Source organism: Oncorhynchus keta, unplaced genomic scaffold (genome assembly GCF_023373465.1).
Source record: "Oncorhynchus keta strain PuntledgeMale-10-30-2019 unplaced genomic scaffold, Oket_V2 Un_contig_6244_pilon_pilon, whole genome shotgun sequence".
NCBI classification, from domain to species: domain Eukaryota; kingdom Metazoa; phylum Chordata; class Actinopteri; order Salmoniformes; family Salmonidae; genus Oncorhynchus; species Oncorhynchus keta.
Genome location: NW_026288751.1, coordinates 460,431 through 480,470, shown reverse-complemented (window position 1 = coordinate 480,470; position 20,040 = coordinate 460,431). Strand labels below are relative to the sequence as shown.

At 40.7% G+C, this 20,040-nt stretch overlaps 1 protein-coding gene across 4 annotated transcripts in view; it reads left to right on the top strand.

The window, feature by feature from the left end:
- LOC118391805 (neuronal PAS domain-containing protein 2) overlaps window positions 1-20,040 on the top strand; it is a 78,522-nt gene that overhangs the window by 26,925 nt on the left and 31,557 nt on the right. For 2 of the 4 annotated variants that reach the window (XM_052511031.1, XM_052511030.1), the window contains exons 2-7: window positions 4,325-4,529; window positions 8,340-8,396; window positions 9,987-10,141; window positions 14,550-14,641; window positions 14,858-14,947; window positions 17,309-17,429. In XM_052511031.1, the coding sequence (XP_052366991.1) occupies window positions 4,474-4,529; window positions 8,340-8,396; window positions 9,987-10,141; window positions 14,550-14,641; window positions 14,858-14,947; window positions 17,309-17,429 (571 nt within the window). In that variant the 5' untranslated portion in view covers window positions 4,325-4,473. Of the gene's footprint in view, window positions 1-4,324; window positions 4,530-5,417; window positions 8,397-9,986; window positions 10,142-14,549; window positions 14,642-14,857; window positions 14,948-17,308; window positions 17,430-20,040 lie in introns of those variants that run through there. The other 2 variants (XM_052511032.1, XM_052511029.1) reach the window with 1 other exon arrangement.

Here is a 20,040-nt window from a genome sequence, read left to right as displayed (position 1 = left end):
TAAGAAAATAAATTGTAGAAATACTATGCACGGTTTAGCCATAATGATGACTTTGTAGCTGTGGTAACTAATGACGACCCAGATTGATTGGCGGTATTGGTTTGTAAAGGCTAAGTGAATCTATGATAAGAAATGATCGTGAGCCAGAAAAAAACCCTGGGCAAATTATGTTGTGTTTCTAAAGAACATTTGGCACCCTATAGGCTAGTTCTACATTTATCACAAATCATGACCAAGTTGATTTTTTTTTACATTTCAAATTACACTAATTCAAGATTGAAATATTACAGTAAAAGTGTTACAAGAATCCTCCTTAGTTGAGGAGTAAATTATGGCTTTGAATCTATTATTCATGAGGCCACGTAGGCTTGTGCAAAAACAAAGCTGAAGACAAGTAGAAAATATGAGCCTAATACAATTTAGACCGGGGTAATGTAGATTGGGGAAAACACTGGCATTACATATCACAGAAACATCACATTATGATTGGTTTGTGTTGAGAGTCAAGTACAATGAAATCACCCCCTCGACCCTTAAAGTATATATCAGTATATTATATATATATATATAGTCTCACATTCTCTTTTCCTGTTTTCACCGTATGTGTCACTGACACTTCAGCCTAGATTTACTAACCTTATTCCATCTTGGGCCACCTCTCACCTCTCATGGAATTACATCCTTGATGAAGACTTAAATACGTCACCTTTTTTTAATGAAAGGGTTCAGATCTATGACCAGCAGCTCCCGCCCAAACCATTCTCAGCAGGGATATCTTAACAGGTGTAAGAGTTAAAACATTGTAAGATTAAAGATGGCTGCTTCAATAGAAATTATAACTCTCTGAATGTGTGAAGGTGAACCATTGACAGTGTGAATATACTATTGCATGGCTTTTCAATAAAGGGAAACGTCACAATTGGAAACACTTATCTTTCTCCATCTTTTTACTACAAAACATAGAAACGCACCATTTACACGTATGTGTCACGCCTTCGTCTTAGTATTTTGTGTTTTCTTTAATTATTTGTTCAGGCCAGGGTGTGACATGGGGTTATTGTATTGTCGTATTGGGGTTTTTGTAGGCATTGGGATTGTGGTTGATTAGGGGTGTGTCTAGCATAGGCTTGGCTGCCTGAGGCGGTTCTCAATCAGAGTCAGGTGATTCTTGTTGTCTCTGATGGGGAACCGTATTTAGGTAGCCTGGGTTTCACTTTGTATTTCGTGGGTGATTGTTCCTGTCTCTGTGTAGTGTTCACCAGATAGGCTGTAATAGGTTTCACGTTCCATTTGTTGTTTTGTTTTTGTATAAGTTATTTCATGTATCACTCTTCATTTATTAAAGTCATGAGTAACCACCACGCTGCATTTCGGTCCGACTCTCTTTCTACAAACGAAGAACGCTGATACAGAATCACCCACCACACACGGACCGAGCAGTGTGTTAACAGGCAGCGACAGCATGAGCAGCGAAGGGAGGACGTTATGGACAGCAGAAGTATGGAGTATACTACGTGGGAAGAAATAGACAGGTGGGCGGTCGACCCAGAGAGAGTGCCGGCGCCCGCCTGGGATTCGCTGGAGCAGTGCGAAGAGGGCTATAGGAGAATGGAGTCGAAGAGAAAGACACGGCAGCGACAGCATGAGCAGCGAAAGGAGGATGAATTATTCGGAGAATGGACATGGGAAGACGTGTTGGATGGCAAAGGTTGTTACACTTGGGAGGAGATACTGGCCGGAAGAGATCGCCTCCCATGGGAACAGGTGGAGGCACTAAGGAGAGCAGAGGCAGCCGGAGATAGGAGCCGACTATACGAGGGAACACGGTTGGCATTTCGGTCCGACTCTCTTTCTACAAACGAAGAACGCCGTTACAATATGTTGATGTTGGGGTGGTGCTGGAGATGATGAATATGAAGTTCAAAATTGTGATGTTTCCCTTTAAGGAAACAACCTGAAATACGGAATTATTGATTCATTCTTTGACACAGGCATGAGGTAAAGTCGAGACTTGATTGAAAAACCCCTCATCAACAAAAGGGAAGATTAAAGCTGAAGTAGGTATCAATTGTGCCTAAAATATAATCTTTGAGTTAAGCGAACCCTCTGAGTAATGAAGGGAGCCATAGTAAAGATTTATTGTGCATAATCTTATTGGGCATGGTGACAAGCAGGAGGCACCATCAAGAAACCATTTTCATGTCAGTGTCATAAATACCATAAAGTGTTTTGGTTAATTTGTTGAGCTTTGAAATGAATTATGAGAAAAAAAAATGTTTTTTATGGCTCATCATTTTATCACAGTTTACAACTCTTATTGGATTTTCCTTTCAGTTTTCCTCGCCTGAGCGCATGGATTTCATTTAGATGAAGAGAGCTATGTGAAATGTAATATCCATGTTGGCCCCTTCTCAGGCCGCTTCTGTATGTCAGTCAGTGAACGTATGGAATAAGAACTGGGTCTCGGCCCAATGGAAATGGGCACAGAGTCACCATTCTCAGACATCCTGAACCGCAATGAACGGAAAATGGCCACCAACTGTCATAATTACACAGACATAATATATATATATATATTTTAAACATTTCCAGCCCACAGACCTCTATTCTTTTAATTGGAGTAAAGGAAATAATGATGTGTTGTTCCCCCACTCAAGATTATTGGAAAGATTTTTGCATGGAATAATATCTTGGTGTAAGAGTGGATGCATTTGATCTTGGTTCATTGGTTTCATTTAATTTGATCGAAAAGGTTGGTGCCTGCTGTAGTTTACTACATCTGAAAGTGGAAGATGGAAAAGGAGGGTATCTCAGATTTTAAAGAAGGGAAAGGGGGATACCTAGTCAGTTGCATAACTGAATGCATTCAACAGAAATGTGCCTTCCGCATTTAACCCAACCCCCCTGAATCAGAGAGGTGCAGGGGGCTGCCTTAATCTACATCCACATCATCAGCACCTGGGGAGCAGGTGTTGTTGGGGGGTTTAACTGCCTTTCAAGGGCAGAACAGCAGATTTTTCCACCTTGCCAGCTCAACGATTTGAACCAGCAACCTCTAAATTACTAGCCCAATGCTCTTAACCTCTAGGCTATGATTCAGACACTGCAGACCTGAAGTTAAGATGAATGGGGTTCAATCATGGGGCTTAATAGTACATGGCTAATTAACTCTTTCATCTGACCTCAACATGTCAGTCACATTCCTCTCGTTTAAACACATGGTTAATGGTTCCTCCTCGGTTGTATTTGATTTGATGGCTTCTGATGTACTTTTCTATTAGGGTTACATTTGCAAATGGACAAAGGCTGTTTGAATTCCCAGAGGTGTTTGCTCAAGTTTTTCTTTATATTTCGTGATGGGTTGAATGAGGTAACTCTTCCATTCTCTTTGTTAACAAAAGAGGTGTCTCTGCCTCTGGGATTTTTCTAGGTCAGTAGAGCTCCTCCCGCACGCAATACTGCGTCCTCCGTGTTGAATTGCTGTGTCCAGGTGGTAATTTATGTTTACCACACTTCCTTTAATACATGCTGTTCACTGTTGGAAATCATGGCTAACAATGAATAATTGTTTTTTTCTGGTAATGTGTTCAATCACTGATATTATATTCACTGAGATATGCACAGGATCTGGGATGATAAATAATAGTTCTCCTTGTATTTTACAATAAACATAATACTTTTGTATGCATTTATTGTTGTTGTTTTTCACAAGCTTAGCTGCTGACCTGTTGAACCCTCTACAACCACTGTGATTATTATTATTATTTGACCCTGCTGGTCATCTATGAACGTTTGAACATCTTGGCCATGTACTGTTAAAATCTCTACCGGCACAGCCAGAAGAGGACTGGCCACCCCTCATAGCCTGGTTCCTCTCTAGGTTTCATCCTAGGTTCCTGCCTTTCTAGGGAGTTTTTCCTAGCCACTGTGCTTCTACATCTGCACTGTTTGGAGTTTTAGGCTGGGTTTCTGTATAGCACATTGTGACATTGGCTGATGTAAAAAGGGCTTTATAAATACATTTGATTGATTTAGCTCCAATGAAAGCTCAAAAGGAAGCATTAAAAACCTGTTCAGAAAATAATTGGAAATAGGATGACTTTCAAGTAGGTTTGGGGACTTGATTGAGTGTGAATAAGAAAATACTGAGGGCAGTACTGTTGCTGGGCATAATACAGCTATGATACTTGAATTAAACTACTGCATATTAATTAAGATACAGTAATTATCAGATGTATGTGTAATTGACATAGATATGCCATAACTACAGTAGACTCCCCCCCCCTTAATTCAAGCCCACTTTCTGTCTTATTATCCTCCCCAGGTTTTTGTATTTCTGTGGCGGACTCCAGGAGGAGGAGGTGGGCAGCAGCAGCAGGTGATCACTAGATTTATCCTGGGAGTTTCAGTGCAGCTAGCGCGAATGGGATACATCAGACTTCAGATAGGGCCTGGCTGGGAGAGGGAGTAAGTATGGACAACCTTTCCGACTTTGGGTCCCTATGTCCGTCTAGCCGAAGGGAATGGGAGTGAGTATCTAGGCTACTTTTATTGTCTTTGTTGTGTTTTCTGTCACTGCTAAATACATGTGTTTGTATGGAGAAATACATTATATATACAGTGCCTTACGAAAGTATTCGGCCCCCTTGAACTTTGCGACCTTTTGCCACATTTCAGGCTTCAAACATAAAGATATAAAACTGTATTTTTTTGTGAAGAATCAACAACAAGTGGGACACAATCATGAAGTGGAACGACATTTATTGGATATTTCAAACTGTTTTAACAAATCAAAAACTGAAAAATTGGGCGTGCACAATTATTCAGCCCCCTTAAGTTAATACTTTGCTGCGATTATAGCTGTAAGTCGCTTGGGGTATGTCTCTATCAGTTTTGCACATCGAGAGACTGACATTTTTTCCCATTCCTCCTTGCAAAACAGCTCGAGCTCAGTGAGGTTGGATGGAGAGCATTTGTGAACAGCAGTTTTCAGTTCTTTCCACAGATTCTCGATTGGATTCAGGTCTGGACTTTGACTTGGCCATTCTAACACCTGGATATGTTTATTTTTGAACCATTCCATTGTAGATTTTGCTTTATGTTTTGGATCATTGTCTTGTTGGAAGACAAATCTCCGTCCCAGTCTCAGGTCTTTTGCAGACTCCATCAGGTTTTCTTCCAGAATGGTCCTGTATTTGGCTCCATCCATCTTCCCATCAATTTGAACCATCTTCCCTGTCCCTGCTGAAGAAAAGCAGGCCCAAACCATGATGCTGCCACCACCATGTTTGACAGTGGGGATAGGGTGTGTTCAGGGTGATGAGCTGTGTTGCTTTTACGCCAAACATAACGTTTTGAAATTGAAAAAATACAGTTTTATATCTTTATGTTTGAAGCCTGAAATGTGGCAAAAGGTCGCAAAGTTCAAGGGGGCCGAATACTTTCACAAGGCACTGTACAAGAGTATGTGGACACCACTTCAAATTACTGAATTTGGCTATTTCAGCCATACCCGTAAACAAATATTGGAGCCATGCAATCGCCATAGACAAACATTGACAGTAGAATGGCCTTTCTGAAGAGCTCAGTGACTTTCAATGTGGCACCGTCATAGGATGCCACCTTTCCAACAAGTCAGGTTGTCAAGTTTCTGCCTTGCTAGAGCTGCCCCGGTCAACTGTTAGTGCTGTTATTGTGAAGTGGAAACGTCTCTAGAAACAACAACAGCCGCGAAGTGCTAGGCCACACGAGCTCACAGAATCGGACCACCGAATTTTGAAGCGCGTAGCACGTAAAAATCATCTGTCCTTGGTTGCAACACTCACTACCGAGTTTCAAACTGCCTCTGGAAGCAACATCAGCACAATAACTGTTCGCCAGGAGCTTCGTGAAATGGGTTTCCATGACCGAGCAGCTGCACATAAGCCTAAGATCACCATGTGCAATGCCAACTGTCGGCTGGAGTGGTTTAAAGCTCACCGCCATTGGACTCTGGAGCAATGGAAACGCATTCTCTGTGGTGATGAATCATGCTTCACCATCTGGCAGTCCAACGGACAAATTTGTGTTTGGCAGATGCTACTTGCCTCAATGCATTGTGCCAACTGTAAAGTTTGGTGGAGGAGGAATAATGGTCTGGGGCTGTTTTTCATGATTCGGGCTAGGCCCCTTAGTTCCAGTGAAGGGAAATCTTAACACTACAGCATACAATGACATTCTTAACGATTATGTGCTTCCAACTTTGTAGCACAGTTAGGGGAAGGCCCTTTCCTGTTTCAGCAATCCCCCCGTGCACGATGTGAGGTCCATACAGAAATGGTTTGTTGAGATCAGTGTGGAAGAACTTGACTGGCCTGCACAGAGCCCTGACTACAACCCCATTGAACACCTTTTAGAGGAATTGGAATGCCAACTGCGAGCCAGGTCTAATGGCCCCACATCAGTGTCCAACCTCCCTAATGCTCTTGTGGCTGAATGGAAGTAAGTCCCCACAGCAATGATCCAACATCTAGTGGAAAGCCTTCCCAGAAGATTGGAGGGTGTTATAGCAGCAAAGGGGGTACCAACTCTATATTAATGGCCATGATTTTGGAATGAGATATTTGGCGAGCAGGTGTCCACATACATTTGGTCATGTAGTGTATGACTTACCGAGTTACCCTACATTCTAACAATATACAGTGCCTTTAGGAAGTATTCACACCCATATACTTTTTATATATTCTATTGTGTTACAGCCTGAATTTAAAATATTAAATTGAGATTGTCACCGACCTACACACAATACCACATAAAGTAAAATTGGAATTGTCTTTGTAGAAATGTTTACAAACTAATTAAAAATGAAAAATTTCAAAAGTCTTGAGTCAATAATTATTCAACCCTTTTGTTATGGCAAGCCTAATTAAGTTCAGGAGGAAACATGTCATAATAAGAAGTCGCATTGACTCAATCTGTGTGCAATAATATTGTTTAACAATTTTTAAATGACTACCTCACCTGTACCCCACACATACAATTAATTACATGTAAGGTCCCTCAATCGAGCAGTGAATTTCAAATACAGATTCAACCACAAAGACCAGGGAGGTTTTCCAATGCCTAGCAAATAAGAAATAAAAAAAACAGACATTGAATATCCCTTTGAACATGGTGCAGTTATTCATTCGACTTTGGGTAGTGTATCAATACACTCATTCACTGCAAATATATAGGCGTCTTCCCTAACTCAGTTGCCGGAGAGGAAGGAAACCGCTCAGGGATTTCACCATGAGGCTAACAGTGACCTTAAAATAGTTAGAGTTTAATGGCTGTGATAGGGGAAAACTGAGGATGGTAGTTACTCCACAACACTAACCTAAATGAAAGAGTGAAAAGAAGGAAGCATGTACAGAATAAAAATATTCCAAAACATGAATCATGTTTGAAAATGTGTCAAATAAAGTTAATTTATCACTGAGTACCACTCTTCATACAGTATTTTCATCATGTTATGGGTATGCTAGTCATCGGCAAGGATTTGGGAGTTTTTTTTAGGATAAACTGGGAGACAAATTCACCTTTCAGCAGGAAAATAACCTAAAACACATGACCAAATATACACTGGAATTGCGTACCAAGACGTAATTGAATGTTCCTGAGTGTTACAGTTACAATTTTGACTTAAATCGTTGTGAAAATCTATGGCAAGACATGAAAATGTCTAACAATGATCAACAACCAACTTGACAGAGCTTGAAGAATTTTCAAAAGAATAATATTGGACAATCCAGTTGTGCAAAGTTCTTAGAGACTTACACAGAAAGACTCTGTAAGAGCTGTAATCACTGCTAAAGGTGATTCTAACATGTATTGACTCTGGTGTGTGAGTAGTTATGTAAATTAGATATTTTTGTTTACATTTTCAATAAAGTAGCAAAAATGTCTAAAACATGTTTTCACTTTGTCATTAAACGGTATTGTGTGTAGATGGGTGATTATTTTTAAATTATATTTGATCCATTCTGAATTCAGGCTGTAACACAACAAAATGTGGAATAAGTCAAGGGTATGAATACTTTCTGAATGCACTGTATGCAGGGATATACTTGGTCGACTACTGTACTATGTGAACACCCTAAAATAAAGCATCTGGGCACTTTTGGACCATAGTTGGAGACTGCTGTTGTATAAGATGATATTTTGAAGAATGGTTTACATTCCAAGGGTGTCTATCTCTGTTCATAATGTTGTATGGGAGAGGGGGATTTGTATCTGCTTTGTATCTATCTGTTGATGACTTTGGTGTTAATTCAGAGAAACAGCATTCCAACTGATTTCCCTCTCCCTTCTCTCTCTAGCACCAGCAGCTGTGTGGACGATTTGATGGATGAAGATGAGAAAGACAGGGCAAAAAGGTATTCCACCACTGTGTGTGTGTGTGTGTGTGTGTGTGTGTGTGTGTGTGTGTGTGTTTAATGGTGGTGTGTCTGTGTGTAATGGTTGTGTGTGGGTTGTGTGTCTGTTTGTAATGGTTGTGTGTGAGTGTGTGTGTCCTATGAGAGACAGACGGTTGAGTGTAAGGACGAGAGATGAGGCAGACGGAGAAGTTCCCTACTTCAGCTTGTATGTGTTAATGAAAGGTCCCCTTGGCATGGCCCTACTTTGGCATTCCATCTGTGAAAGTGTTTGCTTTCCTGATGTGAAGACTCTTCACACTTTCATCTCTATAAACCTCAACACCTTCAGCACAAAGACAAGTGTTTCTGTGCCTAGACAGTTTTCAAAATATCATATGAAACTGTTAAATATAGTCAACAAGGTCAAGCCATTTTTTGCTTTTCAGTTATGATGCATACAAGCCTGACTGAAAGTAGACTTTTAAATCATTAGTCAGTGTATCAGTTTTTTGGTGGGTTCAGCTGGGGTCAGATTTGTCGAAGGTTTGTGTGGGGAGAATGGCAGCAAAAACTACAAGCACAAAAAAATATATGTTTGTTTGTTTTAATGGTAGATTTTGTACATGCTATGCTGTTGATATCAAAGTGTTTTCCATAAAAAAAATAAGTCTATATGGGATGAATCTTCAGAAACGTTTGCTTGTGATATCAGAAGGGATATTTCACTAGACTGTCATCCTTCTCTTAGCATCCTGCAAGCTGTTTTATGGTGGCTGAGGAATGAGTGAATTGTGATGGTGGTTATTTATTTGCAGCTGTCACTTTTTAGGTTGAGTGTGTTTAATAAATAAGAAGCTGTATGTAGAATCGTTGAGCTCGCATCTTCCACCACATCTATTGTGCATTAGCATCTGTCCTCAAATGCACTTCTTTATAAATCATTTATAAAGTGTATATGTTCCACGTTTTAAATTACAATGAGTGTACAAAACATTAGGAATACTTGCTCTTTCCATGATGGACTGGCCAGGTGAATCCAGGTGAAAGCTATGATCACTTATTGACGTCACCTGTTAAATCCACTTTAGTCAGTGTAGATTTTAATTTAATTTAAATTTAATTTAACCTTTATTTAACTAGGTAAGTCATAGATGAAGATGATGAGACAGGTTAAACAAGGATTTTTATGCTTTGAGACAATTGAGACATGGATTGTGTATGTGCCATTCAGAGGGTGAATGGGCAAGACAAAATATTTAAGTGCCTTTGAACGGGGTATGGTAGTAGGTGCCAGGCGCACCGGTTTGAGTGTGTCAAGAACTGCAACGCTGCTGGGTTTTTCACGCTCAACAGTTTCCCTTGTGTATCAAGAATTATCTACCACCAAAGCACATCCAACCAACTTGACACAACTGTGGGAAGCATTGGAGTCAACATGGGCCAGCATCCCTGTGGAATGCTTTCGACACCTTGCCTGATGAATTTAGGCTGTTCTGAGGGCAAAAGGGTCTGAAACTCAATAGTAGGAAGGTGTTCCTAATGTTTTTTACGCTCAGTGTAAAGGGTGAGAAATGTAATCCTGTACATTTATCATGTTATCTATTAAAGGGCATCTCGTAACAAATCGGAAAAGAAAAGAAGAGACCAATTCAATGTGCTCATCAAGGAGCTGTGCACCATGCTACAGGGCCAAGGTCATCCGCGCAAGATGGACAAGTCCACCATACTGCAGAGAACGATCAACTTCCTGCACACACAGAAAGGTAGGAATGTGTAATGTAGTCGACTGCGTCATTCATCACATTGACGTTGGCCAGCTGCTGACCTGTGTGTGTGGCGTCTAAAAAACAACCAAAAAACATCAACACTTGAACTTGTCTTTTCCTAAAAGCTGACTTTGCTGACAGCTACTTTATTGAGGAAAAATGTACTTACTGTGATATGTGGTTGTCCCACCTATCTTAAGATGAATGCACTAGCTGTAAGTCGCTCTGGATAAGAGCGTCTGTCTGCTAAGTGACTCAAATGTAAAATGCATGTGCATGTGGCACTTGTGTCCTGCCCTACATAAAGAACATCACTGCTCCCAGAACGGGTGGGAAAAGAAGGAAGGAACTAGGAGGGTGGAGGGCATTAGCTGTCTAGTATAGTATTTGTTTGGACAGGAACATAGAGCAAAGAGAGGAGTTCTCCACTTCCCTACAAAGCTTGGCCCAGACAGACAGAACTTCAACTCACATGGAACCCAAACCGGCTGTGCGAGTGCGCCATCGTGCATTAATGTATTTTGGCCCCCCACACCAAACGCGACACGCAGGTTAAAATATCAAAACAAACTGAACCAATTAAATTAATTTGGGGACAGGTCGAAAAGCGTTAAACATTTATGGCAAATTAGCTAGCTCGCTTGCGCTTGCTAGCTAATTTGGCATATTTAGCTAGCTTGCTGTTGCTAGCTAATTTGTCCTGGGATATAAACATAGAGTTGTTATTTTACCTGAAATGCACAAGATCCTCTACTCCGCCAATTAATCCACACATAAAACGGTCAACCGAATTGTTTCTAGTCATCTTTCCTCCTTCCAGGCCTTTTCTTCTCTTGACTTTATATTGTGATTGGCAACTTTCATAAATTAGGTGCATTACCGCCACCGACCTTGTTTGTCTTTCAGTCACCCACGTGGGTATAACCAATGAGGAGATGACACATGGGTACCTGCTTCTGTAAACTAATGAGGAGATGGGAGAGGCAGGACTTGCAGCGCGATCTGCGTCACAAATAGAACTGATTTCTATTTTAGCCCTTGGCAACGCAGATGCTCATTGGCGCGCGCGTGGGTACAATAATTGAATAATATAAATTTCTCACGTGACGCGAGCAGTGTAGTCAGCCTGTCAGTCTCCTGTCAGAATCAAGGTCACAGCTGTCAGTGTTTACGAGATGGCTTTTAGACAGAAACAGTCCCGATCTGGGATATTTCTTAACCGCTCTTCCACTTCTGTTATGCTTCTCCTATTTTATCTGAGAGATTGATCATTTGGGTCTATTCAGAGGTATTCATTAGGATCCTTCCACTACTAGCCGATTTGGCAGCGATGGTCCCCTGGATGTTGGTGTGTTTAGTCGACTGGCCGATTGTTTGGTCGATAGGCTGTTGGTCGACCATGATTTCTTTAGTTGAGCAGTAGCGAAAAATGTTTTTTTGATCATGGTGTACAAGACACCGGAGTTAGGAGACGAGAAAACAGCCCTTGCCGTAATTGTCTAAGAAAAATTATGAGAGAGGAAACCCCAACTTAATTTGGTCTGTAATCAATAGCCTACAGTAACTGTTAAATGTGCCTGGCTTTATATATCATCCATAAACAGTGCATTCGGAAAGTATTCAGACCCCTTGACTTTTTACACATTTTGTTACTCTACAGCCTTATTCTAAAATTCATGAAATAGAAAATGTTCCTCATCACTCTACACACAATTCACCATAAGGACAAAGCGAAAACATATATATTTTTTTGTTTGTTACAAAAATACCTTATTTGCATAAGTATTCAAACCCTTTGCTATGAGACTCGAAATTGAGCTCAATGAAAACAGGATTCACCTGATCATCATTGATTGGATTCCACCTGTGGTAAATTCAATAATTGGACATGATTTTCAGTGGCAGGGACTGGGAGACAAGTCAGGATTGAGGGAAAGATTAACGGCCAAGTACAACGATCCTAAGCACACAGCCAAGACAACACAGTAGTGGCTTCAAAATAGCTGTGCAGCGACGCTCCCCATCCAACCTGACAGAGAGGATCTGCAGAGAAGAATGGGAGAAACTCCCCAAATACATGTGTGCCGTCAAGCTTGTAGCATCATACCCAAGAAGACTCAAGGCTGTAATCACTGCCAAAGGTGCTTCAAAAAAGCACTGAGTAAAAGGTCTGAATACTTATGTAAATGTGATATTTCCCTTTATTATTTTTTATTACATTTGCAATAAATAAATAAAACTTTTGCTTTGTCATTATGGGGTATTGTGTGTAGATTGTTGATGTGGGGAAAACAATGATTTAATCTATTTTAGAATAAGGCTGTAACATAACAAAATGTGGAAAAAGTCAAAGGGTCTTGTAACGGCTCTCTTCTATCTCCTCCTCTGACGAAGCAAAATGCAGCGTGATGATGATTCATGATATATTTAATGAAGGAAAAACCATACAGCAGAAACTACAAAAATAATGAAATGTAATAATGAAAACCGAAACAGCCCTATCTGGTGCAAACACAAAGACAGGAACAATCACCCACGAAACACTCTGCCTAAATATGGTTCCCAATCAGAGACAACGATAATCACCTGACTCTGATTGAGAACCGCCTCAGGCAGCCATAGACTACGTAGACACCCCACAAACCCCTAAGACAAAAACACACCACAATAACCCATGTCACACCCTGGCCTGACCAAATAAAGAAAGAAAACACAAAATACTAAGACCAAGGCGTGACAGGTCTGAATAATTTCCAAATGAACTGTATATCTACAGAAATAAGACCGATGCTGCTTCTGTTGCCTGTGAGTGTTTGTTTAATAACCTACTGATCACCAATCCTCAAGCAACCACAACATGTCAGATAAACAATTTCACAAATGTGGCAGTTTTTAATGTCTGCTATGCTGTAATAAAGGCTTTACACTTTTTTTGTTAGACCAGCCTCTCTGGTATTATTTCTAATTTATTTGCTGTTGTTTACACTCTTCCAAATTGTCAGAATAATTATATTTATAATAATAATCCTCCTTTTTCCTTGATGCCCTTCTTGTTGTTATTACTATTATTATTATGATCATCATTTTTATAATAATAAGTCATGTTATTATCATTAGTAGGCTTCGTATAGCAGCCTTGTATACCATCATCGAGCTATAAGCCTAAGAGCTCATCCTGTTTAGTCTTAGTAGCTTAACTCACTTAGGCCTATATTTCAATACTTTTATAGGCTACTGTATCAATCAATAATTTATTTGTTAATGTCATCACCCAGCATAGGAGTCATTCATGATATGAAATGCAATCAAGCATTTTAGTTTTAAAATAAAATAACAAAGCGACATAACATAATTAATAACGTAACGTAACGTAAACAATAAACATAACGTAAACAATAAATAGGCCTAAACCTTTCCAATTCGAAAATTGCATTCACAAATGAATGCGACTGTTTTTAGTCTTTGCTGTAATAAAGGCTTTACAAAACAAAATTACAACAGACCCTCTGGTACGCTTATTTATTCAGTGATGTTTACATTGTTCCAAACAGTCAGAAAAATGATGTTGTCATCTAATAGATACTGTTTGGCAAACATAATATGCATGTGGCACTTGCTCCTTAGCTTCTTTTTCTTGATCTCCAGTATTTTCCACAACTAGTCAAATGTATTCCACTCTTCAGACTTCCTCCTGAGCAACCAGTAAACATTCCCCCAATTAAAGTTTATTTGTCACGTCCTCTGCATCTGATTTGCTGTCACTTATTACTGTGTTCAGAGTTGTGTATTAACCAATTTATTGATGTGATTATGATATGTTATAGGCCAGGTCCTATTGGTTACGTGCATGTGATGCGTACATGTGTCACGTAAAGAGAGCAACGGTTGGGGGAATAGGGAATGTTTTTCCTAAACCAATGAGAGATTTTGGTAACATAACTTTTCAGTCAGAAATGGATGTAATTATGTTGCAGCTTCAGCAACACGAACAGTGTGATACACACTGTTGATGTTCTGTGGTGGTCGCTTCAGCAGGGAGGAGAAAGAGACAATAGGTGCTAGTCACACAGTCACTCACAGTTTTTTTTAACATGGCTCAGCAAGTCTGAGCCAGGCCCGGCACATTCAAATCAATTGCAGTCAAACTCCCTCTAGTCACGAGTGTGTCTTAATTATTTAATCAACAGTTCACTTAAAGTATCAGACAAGCTCAGTGCATATAGTTGATTTGATTAAAACACATAGGATGTGTCGAAAAATACACATTTTTAAATATCAACAAATCGATTGGTTGAAAGAACAGATGACTCTTGGTCGACCAAGATTTATTTTTGTCGGGGACAGCAGTAGTGTAGTGCTCACAGATTTATCTAACCCCTATACTTGGCCTTATCCTCTGTTTCAGAAATCACAGCACAGACCGAGTCGTGTGAGATCCGGCAGGACTGGAAGCCTTCGTTCCTCAGTAATGAGGAGTTCACCCAGTTGATGCTGGAGGTAAAATCAGCTTAGCACCACGTTAATCTCCTCAGATATTAAATGAAGCCAAAGGACATCCTTCACTTGTACTGGAAGGAATACTGTATTTTGACATCCTGATGAACCGCTGTACGCCAGCACCAGCATTACCCATGATGCACCTCTGAAACAAATGTAGCACAGAACAATTATAGTTGCTGATATTAGAATAATCACTTTGTTTTCCTTCCACAGGCTTTAGACGGTTTCCTCATAGCACTAACTACAGATGGAAACATTATATATGTGTCCGACAGCGTGTCTTCACTCATTGCCCATTTACCGGTGAGTGAGAGTTCGGCTGATCTAGCTCGTAACAGCATTGTTCTTTGTAACTTAATATTCATGTACAGTGGGGAGAATAAGTATTTGATACACTGCCGATTTTGCACGTTTTCCTACTTACAAAGCATGTAGATGTCTGTAATTTTTATCATGGGTACACTTCAACTATGAGAGACGCCAAAAATCCAGAAAATCACATTGTATGATTTTTAAGTAATTAATTTGCATTTTATTGCATGACATAAGTATTTGATCACCTACCAACCAGTAAGAATTCCGGCTCTCACAGACCTGTCAGTTTCTCTTTAAGAAGCCCTCCTGTTCTCCACTCATTACCTGTATTAACTGCACCTGTTTGAACTCGTTACCTGTATAAAAGACACCTGTCCACACACTCAATCAAACAGACTCCAACCTCTCCACAATGGCCAAGACCAGAGAGCTGTGTAAGGACATCAGGGATAAAATTGTAGACCTGCACAAGGCTGGGATGGGCTACAGGACAATAGGCAAGCAGTTTGGTGAGAAGGCAACAACTGTTGGCGCAATTATTAGAAAATGGAAGAAGTTCAAGATGACGGTCAATCACCCTCGGTCTGGGTATCCATGCAAGATCTCACCTTGTGGGGCATCAATGATCATGAGGAAGGTGAGGGATCAGCCCAGAACTACACGGCAGGACCTGGTCAATGACCTGAAGAGAGCTGGGACCACAGTCTCAAAGAACCATTAGTAACACTACGCCGTCATGGATTAAAATCCTGCAGAGCACGCAAGGTCCCCCTACTCAAGCCAGCACATGCCCGTCTGAAGTTTGCCAATGACCATCTGGATGACCCAGAGGAGGATTGGGAGAAGGTCATGTGGTCTGATGAGACAAAAAGAGAGCTTTTTGGTCTGAAGTCCACTCGCCATGTTTGTAGGAAAAAGAAGGATGAGTACAACCCCAGAACACCATACCAACCGTGAAGCATGGAGGTGGAAACATCAGTTTTTGGGGATGCTTTTCTGCAAAGGGGACAGGACGACTGCACCGTATTGAGGGGAGGATGGATGGGGCCATGTATCGCGAGATCTTGGCCAACAACCTCCTTCCCTCAGTAAGAGCATTGAAGATGGGTCGTGGCTGGGTCTTCCAGCATGAAAACGACCCGAAACACACAGCCAGGGCAACTAAGGAGTGGCTCCGTAAGAAGGTCCTGGAGTGGCCTAGCCAGTCTCCAGACCTGAACCCAATAGAACATCTTTGGAGGGAGCTGAAAGTCCGTATTGCCCAGCAACAGCCCCGAAACCTGAAGGATCTGGAGAAGGTCTGTATGTAGGAGTGGGACAAAATCCCTGCTGCAGTGTGTGCAATCCTGGTCAAGAACTACAGGAAACGTATGATCTCTGTAATTGCAAACAAAGTTTTCTGTACCAAATATTAAGTTCTGCTTTTCTGATGTATCAAATACTTATGTCATACAAAAAAATGCAAATTAATTACTGAAAAATCATACAATGTGATTTTCTCTCACAGTTGAAGTGTACCTATGATAAAAATGACAGACCTCTACGTGCTTTGTAAGTTGGAAAACCTGCAAAATCGGCAGTGTATCAAATACTTGTTCTCCCCACTGTATATTAAAATAGCTGCACAGTAAACAAGGATATAGATTAAATCTTGCAACCACCATGTTTCTGATTGTATCATGCGTTAAACGTTAAGCTTCCAAGGCCTCCCGGGTAGCGCAATGGTCTAAGGCACTGCATCGCAGTACTAGAGGCGTTACTACAGATCTGGGTTCGATCCCGAGCTGTGTCGCAGCCGGCCGTGACCGTGAGACCCATGAGACGGCGCACAATTGGCCCAGCGTCATCCGGGTTAGGGAAGGGTTTGGCCGGCTGGGATGTCCTTGTCCCATTGCTCTCTAGCGACTCCTTGTGGCGGCCGGGCGCATGAACGCTGACTTCGTCGCCAGCTGTACGGTGTTTCCTCCGACACATTGGTGCGGCTGGCATCCGGGTTAAGTGAACAGTGTGTCAAGATGCAAAGCGGCTTGGCGGGCTGGTGTTTCGGAGGACGCACGGCTCTCGACCTTCGACTCTCCTGAGGCCATGCTGGAGTTGCCGCGATGGGACAAGACTGTAACTACCAATTAGGGAGAAAAAAGGGGTAAAAAAAGTACCAACAAAAAATTACTTTAGCTTCCAATTATGATCTAAATATACTAATTCAAATCAGTGTATACATAATTGCAATTGGGACACTAACTATGGTATGTAATACCGTACCTTATAATTTGACTGTGATATAACATGTGCATGGACAATGATGGGCCATAGACACTGACGTTCCCACCTTTTATCCTTTTGTATCAGTCAGATATGGTGGACCAAAATATCTTGAACTTTCTCCCTGAGCGTGAGCATGGGGAGGTCTATAAGCTGCTATCATCCCACATGCTGATGACTGACCCCATCTCTGCTGACTTCCTAGACAGTGAGTATTTAGTCCTCCTCTTCACTCCCTCAGTACTGAACCCATATTTCCTCTTCACTCCCTCAGTACTGAACCCATCTTTCCTTCTTAGTACTGAACCCATCTTTCCTCTTCAATCCCTCAGTACCGAACCCATCTTTCTTTCTCAGTACTGAACCCATATTTCCTCTTCACTCCCTCAGTACTGAACCCATATTTCCTCTTCACTCCCTCAGTACTGAACCCATCTTTCCTCTTCACTCCCTCAGTACTGAACCCATCTTTCCTTCTTAGTACTGAACCCATCTTTCCTCTTTTCTCCTTCAGTACTAAACCCATCTTTCTTTCTCAGTACTGAACCCATATTTCTTCTTCACTCCCTCAGTACTGAACCAATATTTCCTCTACACTCCCTGAGTACTGAACCCATCTTTCCTTATTAGTACTGAACCCATCTTTCCTCTTCACTTCTTCAGGTCTGAACCCATTTTTCCTTCTCAGTCAATCAGTACTGGGTCGATCTCCAGCTCTGGCATCACCAGGGATGCTTAGCTTAGGAGATGTCTGGATAGAGATGTCTGTGTATTTCACAATAGTGTTGTTTGATGAGACGTTTGAAATGTTCTTAACTATCTCCGAGTGTCTTGGACTCTTTTATAAAAAATCAAAATAAATGCACCTTTATTTAACCAGGTAGGCAAGTTGAGAACAAGTTCTCATTTACAATTGCAACCTGGCCAAGATAAAGCAAAGCAGTTCGACACATACAACGATACAGAGTTACACATGGAGTAAAACAAACATACAGTCAATAATACAGTAGAAACAAGTCTATATACGATGTGAGCAAATGAGGTGAGATAAGGGAGGTAAAGGCAAAAAAAAGGCCATGGTGGCAAAGTAAATACAATATAGCAAGTAAAACACTGGAATGGTAGATTTGCAGTGGAAGAATGTGCAAAGTAGAAATAAAAAGAATGGGGTGCAAAGGAGCAAATAAATAAATAAATAAATACAGTAGGGAAAGAGGTAGTTGTTTGGGCCAAATTATAGGTGGGCATCACTCTTGGTGATGACACCAAGAATCCAATTCATCTGTGCTGTATAATCAGAGAGTCCATCACCATATTAATGAGATTTTACATAAATATTATGGGTGGCATTTAACCAACATTTATACTTTAATTATATTGTTGCTCATCCACAGGTCTAAACTAGGGTCACTGAATGAAAGTTAGTAATGATTTGTTTTTCTTATTGGCATTATGTTGCAGAACAATTATTCATAAGCATTTGTACCAGCCTCCTATTTTGTCCTGTAGCCGTGCTTTGTTTTGCTTAATTTAATGCACTACAGCAATGAACAGGGCTGTGGTGACCTTTTATTTCTTTTGATGTTGGCTATTTCACTTTTATGAGCGATATCCCCATGAATTATACATCAAATTTTGCAGTGGCCCAACAGTCACACGCCACAGCCTTCAAAACAAACAGCGATTTTATGCCAGCTTTGGGAAAAATTCTGTTTGACAAAGTGTTAAATCTCTCCTGTAGGCATTCATCCAGTTCTATTGTATTTACATGACTAATTCCTCTGTGTGTTAGGAATTCACACTCTACTGTACTGAACCTCACACCTCTGCTCTGCAGTCCTGATACTGAATTGACCGTGAATATAGGGCAGGTTGCCATGTTTGGTGCTGCCAGTTTATTGGATTGCTGGACACTGTGGTCCTATGATTAGTCCTTTAGCTAATAATAGTAGTTAGCCTAGCAGTGTGGTTAGGAGTTTTAATCACTGTAGCTTCAGTAATACTGTATCTAGGGCTCGAGACACTGATCTTAATCCCATGCTACAATTGTTCTCTTCTGAGAAAGAGACTGATTTGGAATCATCTAGGTCTATGTTTAGAACTATAGGAATACAAAGCATAGAAAACTATTGTAGACGCTACTGTGTCTGGAATAATCATAATTTTCTCCTAGCCTCATTAACAGTCAATTCCTACATTTATCTTTCATCTCCTTTCTTCTGTTAAAAAAAAATACTGCTTCTCCTGCTCAACACACAAATTGTTTTGGAAGTCAGCTATCTTCTTGGTTAATGTGCTACTATCATTCTGTTGAAGAATAGCTATGGGAATGTTTGTTGCGCTGAGTTGAGTGTTCATCACTAATACATACATTATGTGCACTGCACTCCCACCTGAGGACAAAGGAGCTCTCAGGTACTTATGAACGTCTAGCTACTCTTGGATAAGTGAACTCAAATACTTGACTCAGAGCTTATGGTACCACAGAGGAAGCATTTTACTTAATTTAATCCCGTTAGATACGTATATGTAATAATGGAGTGATGATATCATTCTTGGTTTAATAAGGAACCTTTTTCCTTTGCACTTTAAATCCCAAATGTGTGTGTCATTCTATACAGATGTTTGCAAATGTATTAAAAATACAAATCTGAATTATATCATTTACATAAGTATTCAGACCCTTAACTCAGTACTTTGTTGAACCACCTTTTGCAGCAATTACAGCCTCAAGTCTTCTTGGCTAAGCTTGGCACACCTGTATTTGGGGAGTTTCTCCCATTCTTCTCTGCAGATCCTCTCGAGTTCTGTCAGGTTGG